This window comes from Ciona robusta, chromosome 3 (genome assembly GCF_009617815.1).
Source record: "Ciona robusta chromosome 3, ASM961781v2".
NCBI classification, from domain to species: domain Eukaryota; kingdom Metazoa; phylum Chordata; class Ascidiacea; order Phlebobranchia; family Cionidae; genus Ciona; species Ciona robusta.
Window position 1 is genome coordinate 7484438 of NC_143237.1, and position 18403 is coordinate 7502840.

At 35.4% G+C, this 18403-nt stretch overlaps 1 protein-coding gene and 1 long non-coding RNA gene across 3 annotated transcripts; one reads left to right on the forward strand and one right to left on the reverse strand.

Annotated features, from left to right (window-relative positions):
• Window positions 1-69: 69 nt before the first annotated feature.
• On the forward strand, window positions 70-14493 carry LOC149738755 (uncharacterized). 2 transcript variants are annotated; one of them, XM_089874335.1, is made up of 18 exons: window positions 70-3156; window positions 4104-4226; window positions 5245-5376; window positions 5877-5969; window positions 8199-8279; window positions 8620-8774; window positions 9020-9181; window positions 9574-9733; window positions 10015-10689; window positions 10975-11092; window positions 11363-11543; window positions 11837-11927; window positions 12263-12349; window positions 12631-12783; window positions 13117-13246; window positions 13457-13489; window positions 13594-13697; window positions 13945-14493. In XM_089874335.1, exons 1-18 carry the CDS (start codon window positions 3004-3006, stop codon window positions 14119-14121), a joined length of 2808 nt encoding a protein of 935 aa, XP_089730461.1. In that variant the 5' UTR covers window positions 70-3003; the 3' UTR covers window positions 14122-14493. The 2 variants fall into 2 exon arrangements, with proteins under 2 accessions (XP_089730461.1, XP_089730462.1); XM_089874336.1 differs by having other exon boundaries at window positions 4104-4211.
• A 2246-nt stretch (window positions 14494-16739) lies between these two features.
• On the reverse strand, window positions 16740-17722 carry LOC149738756 (uncharacterized). The gene is made up of 2 exons (XR_016384594.1): window positions 17233-17722; window positions 16740-17083 (listed from the first exon to the last, which is right to left on the reverse strand). It is a non-coding gene; the product is annotated as an uncharacterized LOC149738756 (long non-coding RNA).
• Between the last annotated feature and the right edge of the window lie 681 nt (window positions 17723-18403).

An 18403-nucleotide genomic window follows, 5' to 3' on the forward strand; every position in this document is an offset into this window, starting at 1 on the left:
AAACAATTAACAACGGAGAATAATTTACTTAACGGAAACGATTGTATCGGTAGGGGTGTATAGAGTCCTAATATATAGTAGGGTGGGGGAAGATGTGACACATTAAGCAATGGTGTAATATAGTTTATTACATTTCCAACGGAAACAGTTAAAAGACAAGGCTTTTAAACCTATAACAGAAAATTTCGAATGCTCTACAAATTTCGTCTTTTTGGCTGCTTAAATATTATAGGGTGTGGTAAAACGGGACATATTCTCTTTTTTTGTACCTTTTGGTAGTTAACAAAGAATATTTACAAACTCATATAACGGTATTCTTACGGCTCTAAGAAATCGTTGTTAAATGTTAAAGAACGACCAGGAAAAGTATAGGGTTTATAACGGTAGTTATCTACCCCACATAACGAGCGTTTTATAGCGACTGTTGTTTCCGCTTTTTTACGTAACCGTATAACCTAAAGCGTGAAGCAAAGGCAACGGGTATTTTAGAAGGAGTTAAAACTAGTTTAATTAAGCGCTGAAAGATTGAACAAGTCGCCGTTCAATGATTACAGAATCCAGACTCGTGTAAACACCTAGTTGTACAGAATAAAGCACCAGTCGCTCAGTAGCGTCTTGCCTTATGCATGTTTATGTGGGCCGGAATGTAAGTACAAAAGCTATGTTGTATAAGCTGGTGCAAAGTGGTTTGTAAGCGAGATAAGTTGTTGCTTAGAGAAGATTCTAAACTCGTGCAAATAAATCCGTTGGAAATAAATGTAGCAAGTACTGTTATATGTGTAGTAAAAAGCAATATGCATTCTGGGGAAGCTGTTCTCGCGTACGTATTTACTTAAATTTGCACAGCGCGTATACTTACTATGCATATGATTGTGACGTTTCATATGTTTATTACGTCACAAATACTCGCATTGAGCTACCAGGAAGTAGTTCTTCGAGCGAATAACAAAGCTTCCGAATGCGTAATAGTCGTTGATAATTAATGGTTTGTGTATTTGAATAATGAATGACAAGTCAGACGATTTTCGCAGTTTAAGTAACAGCGAAGATTATGACGTAACAAAGCGTGAAGAAAATCATTCAGAAACTGAAATTTCTTAAAAACAATGCGGTTGTATGACGTCATAATGCAAAAGCCTCGAAAACGCGAGCGTCCATGCAACAGGAATTACAATTCTTGAGTTGTGGAGAATTAAAACGGATATCAATTGTGAGTGTAGATCAGTTGTGCAGGTCGTGCCCACTATACGCACTGTGCGTATATGTGTTCAATTATTCATAATGTTATCCTTCTATAGCAGAAGCAATATGTCGCCAATATGGAAGGCTCATTATCTCAGTTTTCAGGGACGAACGTGCGCCTCTGTTTACCTCAGGGCCCTAAAAGAAATTTAAAACCTTATTGATTATTGATTAAGTTTAGCCATATGGAAAGTACCACAGTTGTTGTTGCAATTATGAATAATATTCTGGTCCTGTTATATTTTACTGTCAGGTGGTTTAGGATGTACAATAAAAAGAAAGTATTTTGAAAATAAATGTTTAACTTTCAATTCTAAAGCCGTAATGGGACTTTGTGTTGTTTAATTATTAAAGGAATCGTTAATTTTACATGTGTGTGTTTTCGCTGTGTCTGTCATTGTGATGAGAGCTTGTAGAATTTGTTCGCTGTATTTGATCAATATAGATTATTGCTTTTAGCTTTTGTTTATTATTCTTAGTTTAAAACTCGGAAATGCAGCCCACAGTATAAGCTGCTGGTAGCAAATGCATCTTCGCTGAAGAGTCTTGACTGTTAGGCGATCGATTTTGGACATAAAGCTTATAGTTAATTAGAATTTGGTTGCTGTTGCTGCACAGTTTATATGTTATTTTATGAAGGTATAGCGACTGCTTCAGCATTATTATTATATTTATAAATTTGTTGTAATCTCGTGTCGCGCTGTGACGTCATAATGCTTTGTATGTCGTAGTGAATCACTTATTGTATCTACGTATCCGATTGTTTGTGTTGCAACCTATTTCCGTCATAAAAAGCGCATTATTCGTTTCATTACGTCTTCTCGTGCGTAGAAGAAAAAAAAACAAAAAAAAACAGGCAGTAATAGTAGGTCGGGGTAAGATGGTCCATGTTTTCTTTCTGTTTTCTCATCCCACTTGGTAGTAAACAAACAGTAGTTGCAGAATTATGTGTCTGTATCATCAAAAGATTGTTGGTAATTATTGGAAAGACGATTAGAAAACATAAGAGGTTACGTGCTAATGGCATCCATCTTACCCCATAGTAATATAGATCTTACACATTTGTTGTATATAGCTTAGCATTTCACGTAACGTAGTAAGTTCCTTTTAAAGAAAAGCTAACAACATTGGGTTCTATATTTAAATGTCGTGTTTATACTAAGTAAAATACTACAAACTGTGACGTACAATGAGCCCGCCTGCTGGTAAAATGTTACGTTTATATACAAATAGCCGAGTTAAGTTAGTCTGTGTTGTGGTTAGTATATCTGTTAATATATTTTGAATTTTTTTTACGTAAGAGAAATTGTAACCAACGTTTCGTCTGTCATCTATTTAGAGTTTGAGGGTATATACCGCGTTGAAGAAAAAGTTTTGTTGTAGATGCCTGGTAAATTTTATTGAAAGTGTTACTGTTTAGTAATATAAAAAAAAATAAAAAAACATATATATTTGTATTACTGCGAGGGAAGACAGGTCACCTTCAGCACATAATATTCAAATTTCCTGATCGTGTTTTAAATATTTAACAACGGTCTATGGGAGTCGTGGGCATGCGGTTTTACATTTCTTTAACTGTTTTTTGTTTACTATCAAATAGGACGAGAAAATAGAATGAAAAGGTGTCCCATCTTCCCCCCTACCCAACTCTAAATAAATTTCTTTCGTTAATGTGTTCGCGTTTAGTGATATGAAAAACTGATCTTTCAAAGCAGGTTAGTTGTGTATAATTGCGATACGTTTTGCTACAAGACAGCTAATATGAAAAGAAGACCCACGTTAACTAACGACGAGCAGTTATGGCTGATGAATCAAGTCAAGATGAGTTCAATGACAGTGGATGAAGCTGTTAGCTGGACTGAAGCTCGAACGAATGAGTTAAGAATTGAAGAAGAAGCAAATAATAATAACAAGGTTCGCGGTTTAACCAATAGCATTTTCTTATATAATAATGTGGGAGTTATAGATCGTTGGGGTACGGTTGTATATTTTATTTTTTTTATTTTTTTACGTATTTTTATTTTTTGTTTTTCGTCAAATGGGAAGAGGAATGGAATAAAAGGATGTCCTATCGTCCCCAATCCTACTATATATGTTTAAATGTGATTTAAAGTTACCACCAAAAATATATAATGGTGTGAAACGCATACAGTTTTAGCGCGAGTTTTTAACTTTTTAAGTATGGTTGACAATGTATACCGAAAAACATTTTGTAACCGCTCTCTCAGAAAGCATGCTTAATCTCATATTTTTGTATCCGTTAAGCTACTACAGGCTTTCGTAGTAGATATAGCAGAAGTATACGCGCCACGCCTTCAGTTATATACGCCTCGTGCCTTCACTGGGCACCGGTAATTACTTGCCAATGGGCTTAATGGAACTTAGTTGGTAATTCTTTTTGTGGTGACTGTTAAATAAATTGATCCATTATTGACCACTCCGGGTTAATGCAATTACCATTTAGTGTTTAGTCTCTGTCCCAAGAACAAGGACTTTACCAGGCAAACCTAATCAATTCTCCAACATCGCATTGTACATAAATACAGTAATATAGTCGGGTCCGGTCACACAGTGGTTAGCGCCCTTGTCTCTAATCCAGAGGTTATAGGTTCGAGGCTCTACGCTGCTATCTTTGTGAGCGTGTGTGTTCACTTAACGGCTATTGCTTTAACCAAAAGCGTTCCCTTATAAATTGTCAGCCATACATTAAAAACACAACAAAATATTTACCTAAAAATACCTTATGGCAACACGTAAGCGCAGGCAAAAAGTGTATATGAAACAAGACACCCGTGTATAATGACTGTGTCATTGCGCCGCAATGCGAGGATAAACAAGTTACATTCATTCATATTTTACAGGACCCAACTGGTAGAAAAACATTCCGACCTGCTCATCTGCTGAAAACCTTGCTTCCAAAAAAAGGAGGACGAAAAATCACAACAGGGGATGCAACAAACTCTTCAGTAGTGCGTAAAAATGTCGTAAGTTTGTTGGCAATCATCCAAAATCCGTGTGCAAATTCATATTGTGATTGTTAATTCATCAACTCTTAATTGGCCTTAATTGAATACCGTTGCATGATTTCGTGTTCGCAATACGTAATGGTTAAGTAGGCAAGCGCTGCATTTGCCAAACATATTATTAACAATAACGTTAATTTAATTGTTGACGAAATTTCGGCTTCTTTTATATATTGGGGTGGGGGAAGTTAAGATACTTTTTCATTCTATTTGGTCGTCTCATTTAGTAGTCAACAACAAACTTCTATAGACCAATGTTAATCGTTTAAAACACGATCAGGATATTTGGATGTTATTATGTGCTAAAGATATCCCATCTTTTTCCACCCTACCATATATATTACATCGCTATACCATAAGTAGAAACCATCCAGATATAAGACAGCGTATAAAAAGCAATGTATAATCATAGTATACTATGGTATAACGTTAATCATTAAATATTCAAAATATTATGACCTAAATTAATATCAACTATTTTCTGACTCATTCCCAAAACAAATCACATTCAGTTTTGATAACCCTGAATAAAATGTATTACCAATACCAGTCGTCTGCCAGTCGGTAGGTTTGTCAACCAGGTAACCGTAATCAAATCAAATGAACCCTAAAACCATGTGCGTTGTAGAAAAAGTTAGAAAACGAACCTCATGGCCGCTGTCACTCTATTGCGTAATCGGGAGGTGTTTCGATTAACTAAGAGGAGGCGAGGGGTTAACCTTAGGCAGTGAGAAACATCTTATAAATGGAAGTTAAGCGTCACACGTTAACTCGGGAAGGCCCGGAGAAAGACATAACCCAGACCAAAGACAAATTGTCTGTAAAAAAATAAACTAGCTTAAATATTTTAATAAATCTATAGCTTGGTCGGAAAATCCCATTCTTTTGTAATTGTTGCAAACGTTCGCTGTAATAAACTCAGAGACAAAACGAAAACTGAACACGTTGTCACAGAAAAATAAACTTATGTTTTGTTCAGGAGCGATCTTCCGTTTCATCCGAGGAACAAATTGAAACATCGGGAGGACAAGACCTTCGATCGAAACAAGTATACAATTTTTCAATTTATAAATGCTCAAAACATAAAGTTCCCCAGAAACGGATAATGCAAGTAAGTATTTGTATAAGCTAGTAAAGCTACCATATAATTACCGTGATATAGTAGGGTGGGGGAAGTTGGGACACATTTTCATTCTATTTTCTCGTTTCATTTGGTAGTAAACAAATAACATTCAAAAAATTATAAAGCCGTGTCCTCACGACTCCATATATTATAGATCGTTTTTATTTGTTTAAAACGCGATCAGCATAATTGGGTATTTCGTGCTGTAAAAGGTTTCCCGTTTTCCTTTCACCCTACTGAAAAAGACGCATGTGTTTGAACTTTTTAGTGTCCTTGTCTCTATGATTGCACAACAAAACATGTTTTTTTAAGATGCTGTTTAGGTACATGGGATATTGCATAGAAACACAGCACATGTTTATAAACACCTGAAAATTTATAGGTCGAATCCTTTTTTTTAGTATGACCTGTTTTTTACAATAGATTAATGTAGCCTTGTAGTTGTATAAAGCTGATTTATTTAGGAGTAAAAAAACACTTGTTTTCAGATCGACTTTGGCGTCAAAGTAATTTCTCTCATCCACCATGGAAATATATTGACGAATCATCCGTTCTCGTCTCTTGTGAATGTGGACGGCCAGGTAAGGCATTTATATAGTGTTATATAATTACGTTGTATGACTATGTATATATTAGAAATGACACAAATAGTAATTGAAATCAAATATAAATTTATATGACTGTATCATTACGACTCTAAAATAGCGTTCGTAATTGGTAAAATCGCAGTTATAAATATATTAGAAATGACACGGATGGTAAATAAAAATACTCATTTTTTATAACTGTGTTAGTATCCTATAACTAACCGCCCGAAAATTGTGACCGTTTGACCAATAATCACATCGTATTTATGGTTATGGTTCTAAGAAATTAGCAAGCGATGTCGTTTGTGAAGCATTGTATTTCGACCGCCTTGAAATTTCCTATAACTATTCAGATACATACGTATAACTGATACCCACTATAGGCGAAAAAATTCTTAGCATGACCTCCTTTAGCTTGGTTATTGTGCGTCACTATATCGAGGTAAACGTAACATGTAAAGACAAACGTAAATGTAACTATGTATATACGTAGAAATCGTTTCGACGCAAAAAGTTACGTAACATCTTTAGGTTACTATAAGTAGGGTGGGGGGAGATGGGACATCTTTTAACACTATTTTTTTTGTCCCATTAAGTAGTAAACAAAAAATATTTAAAGAATCATAAAACTATATCCCCACGACCCCATAGGCCGTTGTTTTATTGGTTAAAACTCAATCAGGATATTTATGTGCTAAAGGAGTCCCATCTCCCCCACCCTACTATATGTACAGATTGTTGCAAAGTTTCAACACACTACGCAGTCCAATTTCCAATCATTTTGATATAATTAGACATGATTGGGCAAATTAGTTCAAGCGGAAATCCGAAAGTGCGCCAAACACAATATCGGGCAGTGGTCTGTCGTAGTGCTGAGATCTATTATTGTTTGTATTCACATTATTGGATCCGTAGTACATTGTGGCCCTTAAATGAATGAATATTTAAGCTATAATAATTATTTAATTACAACGCATTGTGAGTTTACCGTGTGTTAGGTTTTGCGGCCTCGCTTTTTAATAATTAATACATGATTTTTTATCCATTAGCGTGTTATAACGACTGCTATTTTAACTGAATCTTTGTAATCGTATATTCAAGGAGAAATTATCGCACTTGGTGTTGGGGAAAGATGGATACCGTTAACACATAATATCTGATACTTCCCAATCGCGTTTTTATAACACTTAAAAAAGTTAAAAACGACCTTTTATAGTGGTGAGGATAAGGTATAGTATAATTTCGTAAATATATTTTGTTTACTACTTACTGCGACGATAAAGGAAAATAAAAACATGATTTGTCTAATCTCCATCGTCTATAAATGTTTACGTTACGTCATGTCGGTATTTAACGTAAGCTAATGTTTTAAAATTTATTTTAATTTAAACATTTTTACGTTTATGTTTTAAATCTTCTTGCGGTTACGTCAAACGTCCTCATCTGACGGTATTACGTCACTCCTTCAGCACGATTGTTAAAATGTGACGTCATATAGCATAGTATCATAGTATACAGAAGTGACTTTAGTATACTATGGTCATAGTTTTCCGCGCTAGTTCGGCGAAATAACTTTAAACTTAAAATACTTTTCACCACGTTAATGTTTAATGCATATATTCTATATTGTATTGTGGGGTAAGATGGGACCCCCTAGGCATACAGTATACAATTAACAACGGTATATGGGAATCGTAAGGATATATACGGTTATATAATTCTTTGAATAATATTTCCTTACTATCAAGTGGGAAGAGAAAATAGAATGAAAACGTGTCCCAGCTTTTCCACCGTACTACATATAGGGCGTAAATATTGCGTTTTTCCCAATTACCCTGATGGATTAAAGACTGGCGCGCTAAATACCTATTTATATACGCTTAATTGGGCAACGACAGTCATATATCGTACGTGTGGCCGGTTTCATACACCATGTGCCGCCTTATAACATACATATAGCTTAGCGGATGGTTCTTTATTGGATTAAACTATTTTGGGACCACAATTTGATCTACCCGCTAGCGACTATACGGACACTGGGTTGGAGCAATTGCCGCTAAATGCCAAAAGGCAAACATCCTACGACCTATACACAAACATTGATTGCAACGTATAGTTAGGCCCTCGAATCCGTATAGCCTTTGGTCTAGACTATAGACCATATAGATGCAAGCGTCCTAACCACAGAACTTTCATTGGTTTGAACCTACTTTCATTTTTCAGGAGGGAAAAAAAGTTTTTATTTATTTTGACGACAGCCAAGAGTTGGAACTGAACGCTGAAAACCTCGCAGATAAAACGAAAGTAGGTTGTTTAAATATCAAGTGCAACAGCGACTCTGCATTTCAGTTTACACTGGATTGTGCTATCGTTTTAATAGTTTTATTTAATTGAATATATGTATGTGGGATATGACGTGTTTAGTTATATATATTTTAAACTTGTTTCACTACAAAACATATACACGTGTGATAGTTTTAGCACAATCTACTAAATATGTTATTATCTTTTTAAAGCCATGCCCACACACCAGTTTATCAGGTATCTAATTTTATCTGCTATTTTAAACCTTTTTAAATTTTGTAAATGAATTTCGTTGTGAATAAATTTTATGCAGCAAATTTTACCCAACAACTATTTTCAGTTAATTCGTCTCCTGAACGTCATAAGCGAGCAGAACGACTGCGAAGAAAGAGGACAGCCGTTTGACCCGTGTGAAAAACTACAGCTTAGTTTTCGGGTTATCAAGGAAGGCTATTTGGAAAAGAAGGGAGCTTATTCAGCTATTAATTGGAACAGGTAAGAGTTACTAACGTTTTTAATGTTATTTTGTATACCCGGCGACCCGGCGTACTTATAAATTCGTTTATATTTCTCGTTTCCTCTTAATTCTGTGTGTAACGTAAACGTAAGCCGGAAAATAAATACTATGATCGTGACGGTTCATGCATTTCAGTTTTCTGTTGTGACCATTTTGATCTTTGTTATCATACTCGAAAGAAATAAATAAACCTGAATGTTACTTATAACAATGTATCCCACAGACGCCTCGTTGTTATTCGATCCGGAGAACTTGCGTATTACAGAGTGGAAGAGGAAGAACAAACAGCTGCTCTCAACATCATCAATCTCTCTCCTGGGAGCATCGCGATTAATCCGGAAGATTCAAATACTTTCACTATAGCAACCACGAAAGAAAGCTACAGGTTTGTGAATCTTCACACGCAAATGCATACGTGGTAGATCGTAAGCGTGCACAAGGTGTTTGAAATATGGCATCATATGTTGAAATGACCGTCATATTGCGCCGCCCGAAAAAAACGTAATACATTATGGATATTTGGTTTACGGAGACGTTTTTCGGCCGCCATGAGTGCAACTTACGTCAACCAACTGTTTGCACGTGTTGAGACATCGTAAATGCGATGGCTTCTGTCGGCCGTAATTCAGATAACACACTGCAGTAACCGCTTGGTGATTTACGCTTAAACGTTCAACAGGTAGTGTTAATGTTCATTTGTAGTCTGATAATATCTAAATTGACTGCTAGTGGCAAATTTTAATGTGTTTATGTCAATGATAATGAATTCTTCTTTAGATTCCGGATTCCTGAAAATCCTGCAGCGTCTCTTCCTTCCTCCCAAGAGACGATCCGAGATGAATGGATCAGTGCCATCCATGAAGGATGCAAGAGGAGTTATTATGAGACATCCGATTCAGGAGAAGAAGGGGAAGATGGGTTTGATCTTATCTTCCAGGTGAAGATGGCCTTTATTTCACAACATTGAGAAAAATTTGTGAAACATATTTGTGACCAAAACTTGAGGATGAAATATATGTGAAAACATTTATTTTATTTGCAGAATAATCTTTAAAACTGCAATTTTAAAACCTTGTAGTTACAATAAACGTTTTAGAAACTGTTTAGGTTTTGTTACTAATACCCAATAGCAAAATCAGTTGGTTTTTATTAACAGTGAAAACAAAAGAATTAAAACAACTTTTTATATCAAACATACTGAATGACATTATATTTTAGGAGTTAAATAAGATCAAGCAGTCTTTGTCAAGTGAGGGCGAAGGGTCTCAAGAAAATGTTCAAAGTCTTCAGAAATTGGAAGAACTCTGTGAAAACTTGAAGGAACTCCGAAAAACCTCCAGAAAACGAAGTTCCTCGAAAGCTAAAACTCCTTTAACTAATGGTCATACTGAAGATCACTTGGTGTCAAATGGAGGCGACAATGTTGGGTTGAATAAAGGTCAAATAAAGTCGAGTTCAGATGAGCCAGATACTCTGTTAGAAGCTTTGTTAAGCCAAAGTGGAGTAAATGGCCATAATGAGAAAAATGAAATAAAGGAAGAGAATCCGTACACACTTATCAAAGATCATCCAGAAGTAAATAAAAGAGAAAGCAAAATTTCCCCAAAATCAGAAGCAGGCACTCCGAATAGAGGGAGTTCCATTGGAACACCAAGTGTTTTATCCCTACCAACCACACCTGCAGCATCTAGACCTGGATCAAAACTTTTTACCCCTTCCCCACAACATGTACCAACATTGGGAATCCCACCTCCACCACCCCCTGCAGCCCCACTGCCCCCTGAAGCACCTCCACCCCCAGGTTTACCCCCTCCCCCCGGCATGTCACCAAAAGAAAGCAAATGTAAATACAGCATGAGACCGTTTCATTGGAGCGCTGTACCTAAACAGATGGTAAGTTTTGACTGTGAAACACGCTTCTTCAGGAAGTGAGCATCATATTAATACATTACTTGTTTTCAAAGAACCCAAATTACTTGGCCTATAATGCTTTTGTTACAAAATAAACTATTTAAAACATTTAATATTTTTTGTAACATGAAAAGGTTTTTCTTTAAGTTTAGAAACTGTTAAAAAGATTTCAAGAGACAAAACAGATATTAATAACTTTTTATTCCCACTATTTTCCATTTCAATAGGGTTTTTTACACTTTATTAAGTTTTACTGTTTGATTCAAGATTGCAAAGAGCATGTGGAAGAACATGGAGGATTTGCGATTCTTGGTTGATCAGGAAGAATTAAACGAATTGTTCCAAGTTACAAATGATAAGAAACAAAATGAGACTCCAATTAAAGGTTGGAAGCTTATGCGAAATGTTGAAATGTATAGTGGTGCTCCACAATTTATATTTCAACTGTTGGTCTATGTCTAACTAAATAGTAGATTTAATAACATAAGGCTCCCAAACCCTAACCCATATATCCTCAAGTAAGCCTAATCTAATGTTTTTCGGAACCCTTTTGTTGAAAATTTAATATCAGAAATATCCTTCAGTAACACTTAAAAACTTAAAAAAAAAGGATTCTTTATAAGCCAAAAATAAAATTCTTACTTCAATCATTAAGCTCCAGCTGAGAAGATAAAGAAGAGAGCAGCTGAGTCTTTCTTGGATCGGAAAACTGCTCAGAATCTTGGCATCTTCCTCGCTGGATTTAAACTCAGGGGAGATGAAATGATGAGAAGAGTGAATATCATCTCGGAAGATGAAGGAGGAATCTCTACCGAACATCTTCTTGGATTGTACAAGTAAGTGAATGGTTGTGGTCCCAGGATTTTAGACAGTCAATACATCATGTATAAAATGTTGTATTATATATACAAATTTCAGTACAGTGCTTATTATTTTTTCAATTGGTGTTTAAAAATGATTAATAATGGTTTCCGTGCAATTGCTCCATTCTCAAATACTTAAACTTGGGGTAATGAGCCGAAAATGCCTGAAATTTTTTTTTAATATTATAGTTCTTCGAATAATATGGTCATATCCCACAATGCTCCTTTGCAATGTATGTTGACTATTACTTATTACTGTTACACAGATTTTGTCCGGAACCTGAACTGAAAACTTTATATGAAAAAGAAATGGAAAGAAAAGAAGAATTTTCAAAGGAGGATCGGTTTATGATGGAGGTAAATGCAAGGAATGAAATATTATGAATTATAATTTAATTCTGAAAGAGATCTTCTGGTAGTAGTTTGTTTTGTGATCTTTAATGGTTTAATGGCAGAGGGAAATGTCAGTTCTTCAAAAATCATAAAACAAACATTTGTTAGAAGATCTCTTTCAGTATTATAATTTTTAATACACCTGGTTGCAATATCATATACATAGGATAATTCAACTTGTGTACATAGGATAATTCAATAAACCAATAAAAGAACTTACTGCGGGTTCCTAACTTACTGCGGGTTCCTACACTGACAACTGTTTTTACTTCAATTAAATTATTATTTCTATTTTCCAGCTTTGTCAGATTCCGAGGTTAAATGTACGGCTTGAGATTGCCACAATAACCAGGGAACTTCCACAAGAGATAGAAGATTTACAGCCAGTAAGTTGACATCTGTTGTAACATAAAGAAGCAACATATGTTGTGTAGTTACAACTTATGTGATATCAAAATTAAACTTCTGCATTTTTTTTTCATTTCCCAAATCTTTTATACCTGCTACAGTAGCTATTTTTATACTGGAATCATAAAAAAAGTACAATTAACCTGTATTTATACAAAATGTTACTGCCAAGCAAAATACAATATAAAACTGTTTCAGATGTGTATTGTATAACACAATGTCAAGACTATAATGAAATAATGTAAAACAATGTTTTCAGGCAGTAGATCATGCCTTAGATTCTCTCAATGAAGTTATGAACAGCAAGTATTTGGAAAGATTGCTTGCTTACATATTAGCAGTAGCCAACCAGATAAATTGCTCCAACTCCAAAGGAACAGTAAAAGGAATTCGACTTTCAAGTTTGCAAAAGGTAATAGTGAAAATTTAAAATGATATCATTATTAAAACAATTTAATATCAGTTTTATTAAGTGTAGCAACCTTGTTTGCAACAAATAAATTTTGCATATAAGTTGCTGATACATCCTGTTTTTTCAATCTCATGGGTTAATTGCTTAGAATAATAAACAAATAAAAGTCAAATTGTGCAAAAACCTATATAGACACTATTATTTTCTAGTCCTACTACATTAATTACTTACAACAGTAACTTAAAAAATGCCATTTTTCATGTACAAATTTGGAGATTTTGCACCCCTAAGTATTCTACACCAAACAATAATCTTTTCCTTCTTAATTTTCAGACTTGTGTGATGAGGACAAACGATCGTAAACAAACTCTTCTTCAAGTTGTTCTCCGGATCGTGGGGAAAAATGAACCAGAACTTCTTCAACTTCCAGAAGAATTGAAATCAGTTTCAAAATCACATGCCTGTAAGTTTGTGTGCTGGTTTTGGTTTGTAGTATTTTTTTCGTTTGTAGTATTTTTTCACCCAAATGAAGGGCACATGTATATGATGTCAAAATGTCAATACCTAAGTAATAAATAATATAATTTTTGCTGATTAATTTATGAGACTGGAGTTATAAAAATTGTGTTTTTCAAATTTATGAGATTTTCTCATGTTACTTTTCTGTTTGCAGATTCCACAAAGGGATTGTTAGCTGAAATTGACAGTAAGTTGGTGTATTTTTAAAGTATACAAATAAAAGAGTAATAATTATTAAAAAATATTTTTTTAACTTTCATATGCTGCCTAACAAAACTGTTCTATCCACAGTATTAAGAAAGAATATTTTCAAAGTTCGTAAAAATTGCGATTTGTTACGAAGAAAGAAAAATCAGCCAACACCTGAAGATTTGACTTTTTGTACAGCAGTCGAGGTAAGTAAGAAGTCTTACTTTCTTATCAGATTTTTTCCTATAATATACGAATTTAAATGAATGAATGTAACTTCTTTTATCTTCGCGTGGCCGGAAAACGACGGTTGTTACAACACTGGTGTTCTGTTTCATACACCTCATGCCAGCTTACGAGTTACCATGTATGTTACTTTTTGGACAATTTATGTTATGTTATTTAATCCTATCATTATAGTGTTATGCATGCTAACTTTGCAGTTTATTTCAGACTCGCTTAACTGAAATTGAGAACAACATCAAACAACTGAGTGAGAAGTGTTCCGAAATTAAAAAATCACTCTCAAAAATCCTTCTCAAGTTTGGGGAAACCCCAGAAACTGACTCGCAAGATTTGTTTTCATGGTTGAGAGATTTCGTCACAAACTTTACAAAAAGTTTACCATGATGTGTTACAGACACCATTTTATTATTAATTTTTTGTTGTATTAATGTTTATATTTCCTGCTAGTCATCCTATTTTCAAATACCTGTTTTTTTATTTTCAAGTTTTTGTTTCTCTTCCATTTACAGCAAAAAAACACATTTTACATGCCGAATACCTTATTTTTAAATAAAGTAAGTGTAGCCAATACACACTAGTGTTAATTGTTTACTTAACAATATTCCAAAACAATTTTTACACAATACCAACATAGGCTACACAGTGTTAATTATCTTCTTCAATTTTCATTCCTTTAAGTTCTTTATGCATGGTTTGTTGTTGTCTGATTAGTTTGGTGTCGAAGGAAAAAAATAAAATAAAAATACCTGAAATTATTATGGGTTAATATCGATTTCAATTTTGGTCTAGTCAGCCTAAATATGTTCTAACTCTAGTGAGCCTAATAGAACCTGCAGTTAAACGTCTAAACTGTCTTTAACATTTACAGGAAAATACTCTAAACCTACCCAACAAATGTCCTATACGATAAACCATTTGACCAAAACATCCACTTATCTGTAATATATTAGGGTGGGGAAAGACGGGACACCTTTAGCATATAATATCCAAATGTCTTGTTCGTGATTTGAATAATTAACAACGGTATATACTCTTGGGAAATCGTGAGGATACGGCTTTATAATTCTGTGAAAGTTTTTTACCAAATGTGACGAAAATTAGAATAAAAGTATGTCCCATATTTCCCCACCCTCGCTTCTCATTTATGTATGGCTGATAAGATAACCCAACGTCTCTACTAACTTTGGGACAACCGTTAATAACCTCTGGGTTGGAGCAATTGTCGTTAGGTGTTTTTCCCAAGGACACATACGCCCACAGTATGTAGCAGCGACGAGCATTTAACCCTCCAGGTTAGAGTCAGGCGCGCTTTAACCATTGGGGTTTATTTTATAGCACGATTTAGACCACGCCCAAAAGGCTACTTCGCTCGTGGTCGTTTAGGACCTCTAGTCAGTAGCTCTAAATATATGTTTTTTGATCATAATCAAAGTTACTCTCAAGGAGACCAAGGCCCGCTAGACAACGACCGACGCCACCCAACAATGCTAAGCTCATTCGAAGCGCCGCTAGACTGCGAACCAACCATAAACACGCATAATACACATTACCACGAACCGCAACCTGGACTGGCCGTCTTATAAACTGAACTTACACCTCCCAACACACCATCGTTATACGTGGCTTACCGCGTTAAGAGCTGTACTGTGAAATATGGGACACAGGACACGACACATACTTCTGATCTAGCATTGGCTGATCCAATGATTTAAGATATAAAAATATAAAAAGTATGAGCTGTAGCACCTAACCATTTGCATCACATGTGTTAATGTTTGTATGTAAATATTTTGTGTATAAGAAGTGTAGAATTGTAAATTCTGAGTTACCATGGTAAGAACAAGCTATAGCTAGAGACCCAAAAGTTAAACAAGTTCGCATGAGTTATTCTTTTAAAGAGCCCCAATGTATAGTTAGTTTCATTACGAACACGTCGCGAAAAAAAGCAAACAAAAAGACAAAAAATAACGAGAGGAAAATCGGAGCAGCGTGCAGCCTAAACACAAAAGAAAAAGCGATATATATATATATCTTAACAAGGCACGTAAAGTCGGTACCGATCGCAAGAAGTAAATTGCTAATGATTGAAAATTAATAGGCACAATATGTATACAAAAACGTCCGACACTCCATGCAAGCCTTTTATCCACGGCAATGACAACCCTATTCAAAAGACCCAACATCAGCAGGGTGTAGAATTTGTATTAGAAATTTTACCCTTGTCACTAAAGTGGCGTCACAGAAATGCCCACACCATGGATTTATCAGAAAATAACAGTTCATTTCGTGTGTAGTGTAAGTGTGTGTCAATACATACAATAAACACCACAATCCCCTAACACCACCATACTCCATCCCATACAAGAAGCACAGCAACACAGCATTCTCTATGGACCAATATAATATTAATAAACATAAAGAACCGATTTTATTTGGCCGTCTCATCTAAATTTGGTTATGAAAGAGGGAAACTACAGAAGAACGGATTTGGGAAGATGGCTATATTTTGCTTTTAACACAAGATTGATCCGACCGAGTAATCTTCGCAATCACTAAATCTGCCGCAATAGCGTCGAGTTTGCGTCGCATATTCACGCTTGTTGTCAATTCAAAATAGGATTGACAACATAAACCGACACCTCGAAAAATAATTAATTGGTTAGTGTTTTAGGGGGCTTAACAGGGGCTGACACTTTTAGTAATTTTGATCCCTACCCTAGTCGCAGGTTTAGCGCCTAATTGTTTTGCAGTGGAACCCGCCAGCTTTCGCTGACAGGAACCACCGGCGTGTATGTTTTTACGCAAACCAGGACAGTCTGTTGTTTTGGCCTGAGTGCAATGACACGTGTTGTATCGGCCGCGGGTGCAGTGTCCCAGTTCTGTCTAACTTAAACTTCCTATCAGCGATCCTTAATTATAGCGATGTCACTTCTATCTATCTGATGCCGACTGCCCGCCTTGCTGATAAGTGACACCAGGAGTGTGGGTTAAGGTTGGGGAAATCTGACCTGCGCGCACCGTTCTTATGCAGGTTGGTTACACACACACACACACACACACACACACACATGGAGAAATAAAACCCAAGATTCCCAACTACGTTGCTTTACTAACGTGTGCAAGGATGGACTTTAACTTTTTGATCTCCGTATACTTCCCCACACCACACACCGTGTACCACATTAACATTTCATTTTTAAACAAGCATTCGATAAAGTAAAAGGGACTTTTTATGCTACAGCTCACATAAGTTAGTATTTACATCGACTAAGAATAAATCCTAGTCCGGGTATGCTATGGCTCCATCTTCGTTCTTGGGGTTTTGGATTCGTCCTCAGTCTGTTGTCTGTAGAAGTAATAAAACGTCAGTTGGATTTAACACTAAGTCGCATCATCTAGGCTACATCGTATAAACAAAGGACTAACATATTGAAACTATGAGCTATAAGCAGCGAGAAGGCAGAACCGTTCTGTTTCATAATAAGGTTAACTCACTTTTATCGTTGTAAATGCAAAGCTGCATCGGCGGCTGCCACTCAATGCTTCTTCATTCGTGAGCGAGATAACATTGAAGACTTCGGTCTATATTGTTTCAATATAGATTCAAATAATTAAAATATTAAAGTATTTATTTTCAAAATAACCAGCAGCTGTAAATCAGACATTTAATATTAGCACAAGAAATAAATGCACTATATTGCTCATGTAATAACATTTACATTAAAACCCTTATCATAACCTATGTTGTGTCCTCAGCTAACTACATTACAACTTCTAATCGCTAAACACTTGTTCCAAAGCAAACCAAAATAACAAACCGCGCTCCAAACTGACAACAAAAAGACATAACGCAAAACTGAAAATGTGATGGTCGTCTGGAAATCTGGAAGCTGATTGGTTAATTGCTAGGAGCAACGGTGAAAACTCGTGCGGTAAAATAGTTAAATTGCATTTCGTTCGAATTCCACGCACCGTGTTGCCTTTTAAACAACTGAGTTTACAACTTTTGTGAGTTGATATAGACGCAGCTTGAAATCAGGTAACACTGATATATTGGCTATTTATAGTAACAGCGGGTTGTGAAAGATCACAGCAATAATTATTTCGACGGTATTCCTGCGACTTTTGTAAACACATAGTAAACAGTCAAGTCACTAAATACTACAGTACTGCACTGTTAATTATATGCTTATATATATATAGACTGTACGAAACATAAGTTACAAAAATATGCAATATATATACATGTATTTAACGTGGTGAAACTTGCATGGCTTTAAGATATGCTGATTAGTTGAACAACAGCTAAAGTCCAAAACACATCGCAACACTTGCCAGAGCAAACGGAACGACAGTTTATCTTTTACGGGAAGAGCAGCTGCACTTACAGACATGATTTTAAGAGTTTGATTGCTCAATTTATTAAAGGTTTCGTTTAGAACAACTCTTTGCAATCTTTATTAAAATGAAATATAAAAAACAGGGTATTTTTATTTTACAAAACGCTCATCCGTTATTCCCCGATACCCCGTGCTCTGTCTTTCCTAGCATTTGTAACGCAGCCGCATATTATAATAGGACCGTAGTTCCTGGTGGCTTCCGTTCTGTAATACTACACAGAGTCAATTTAATATTACACTAACTTTTCAGCTGAAGCAATTTCTTG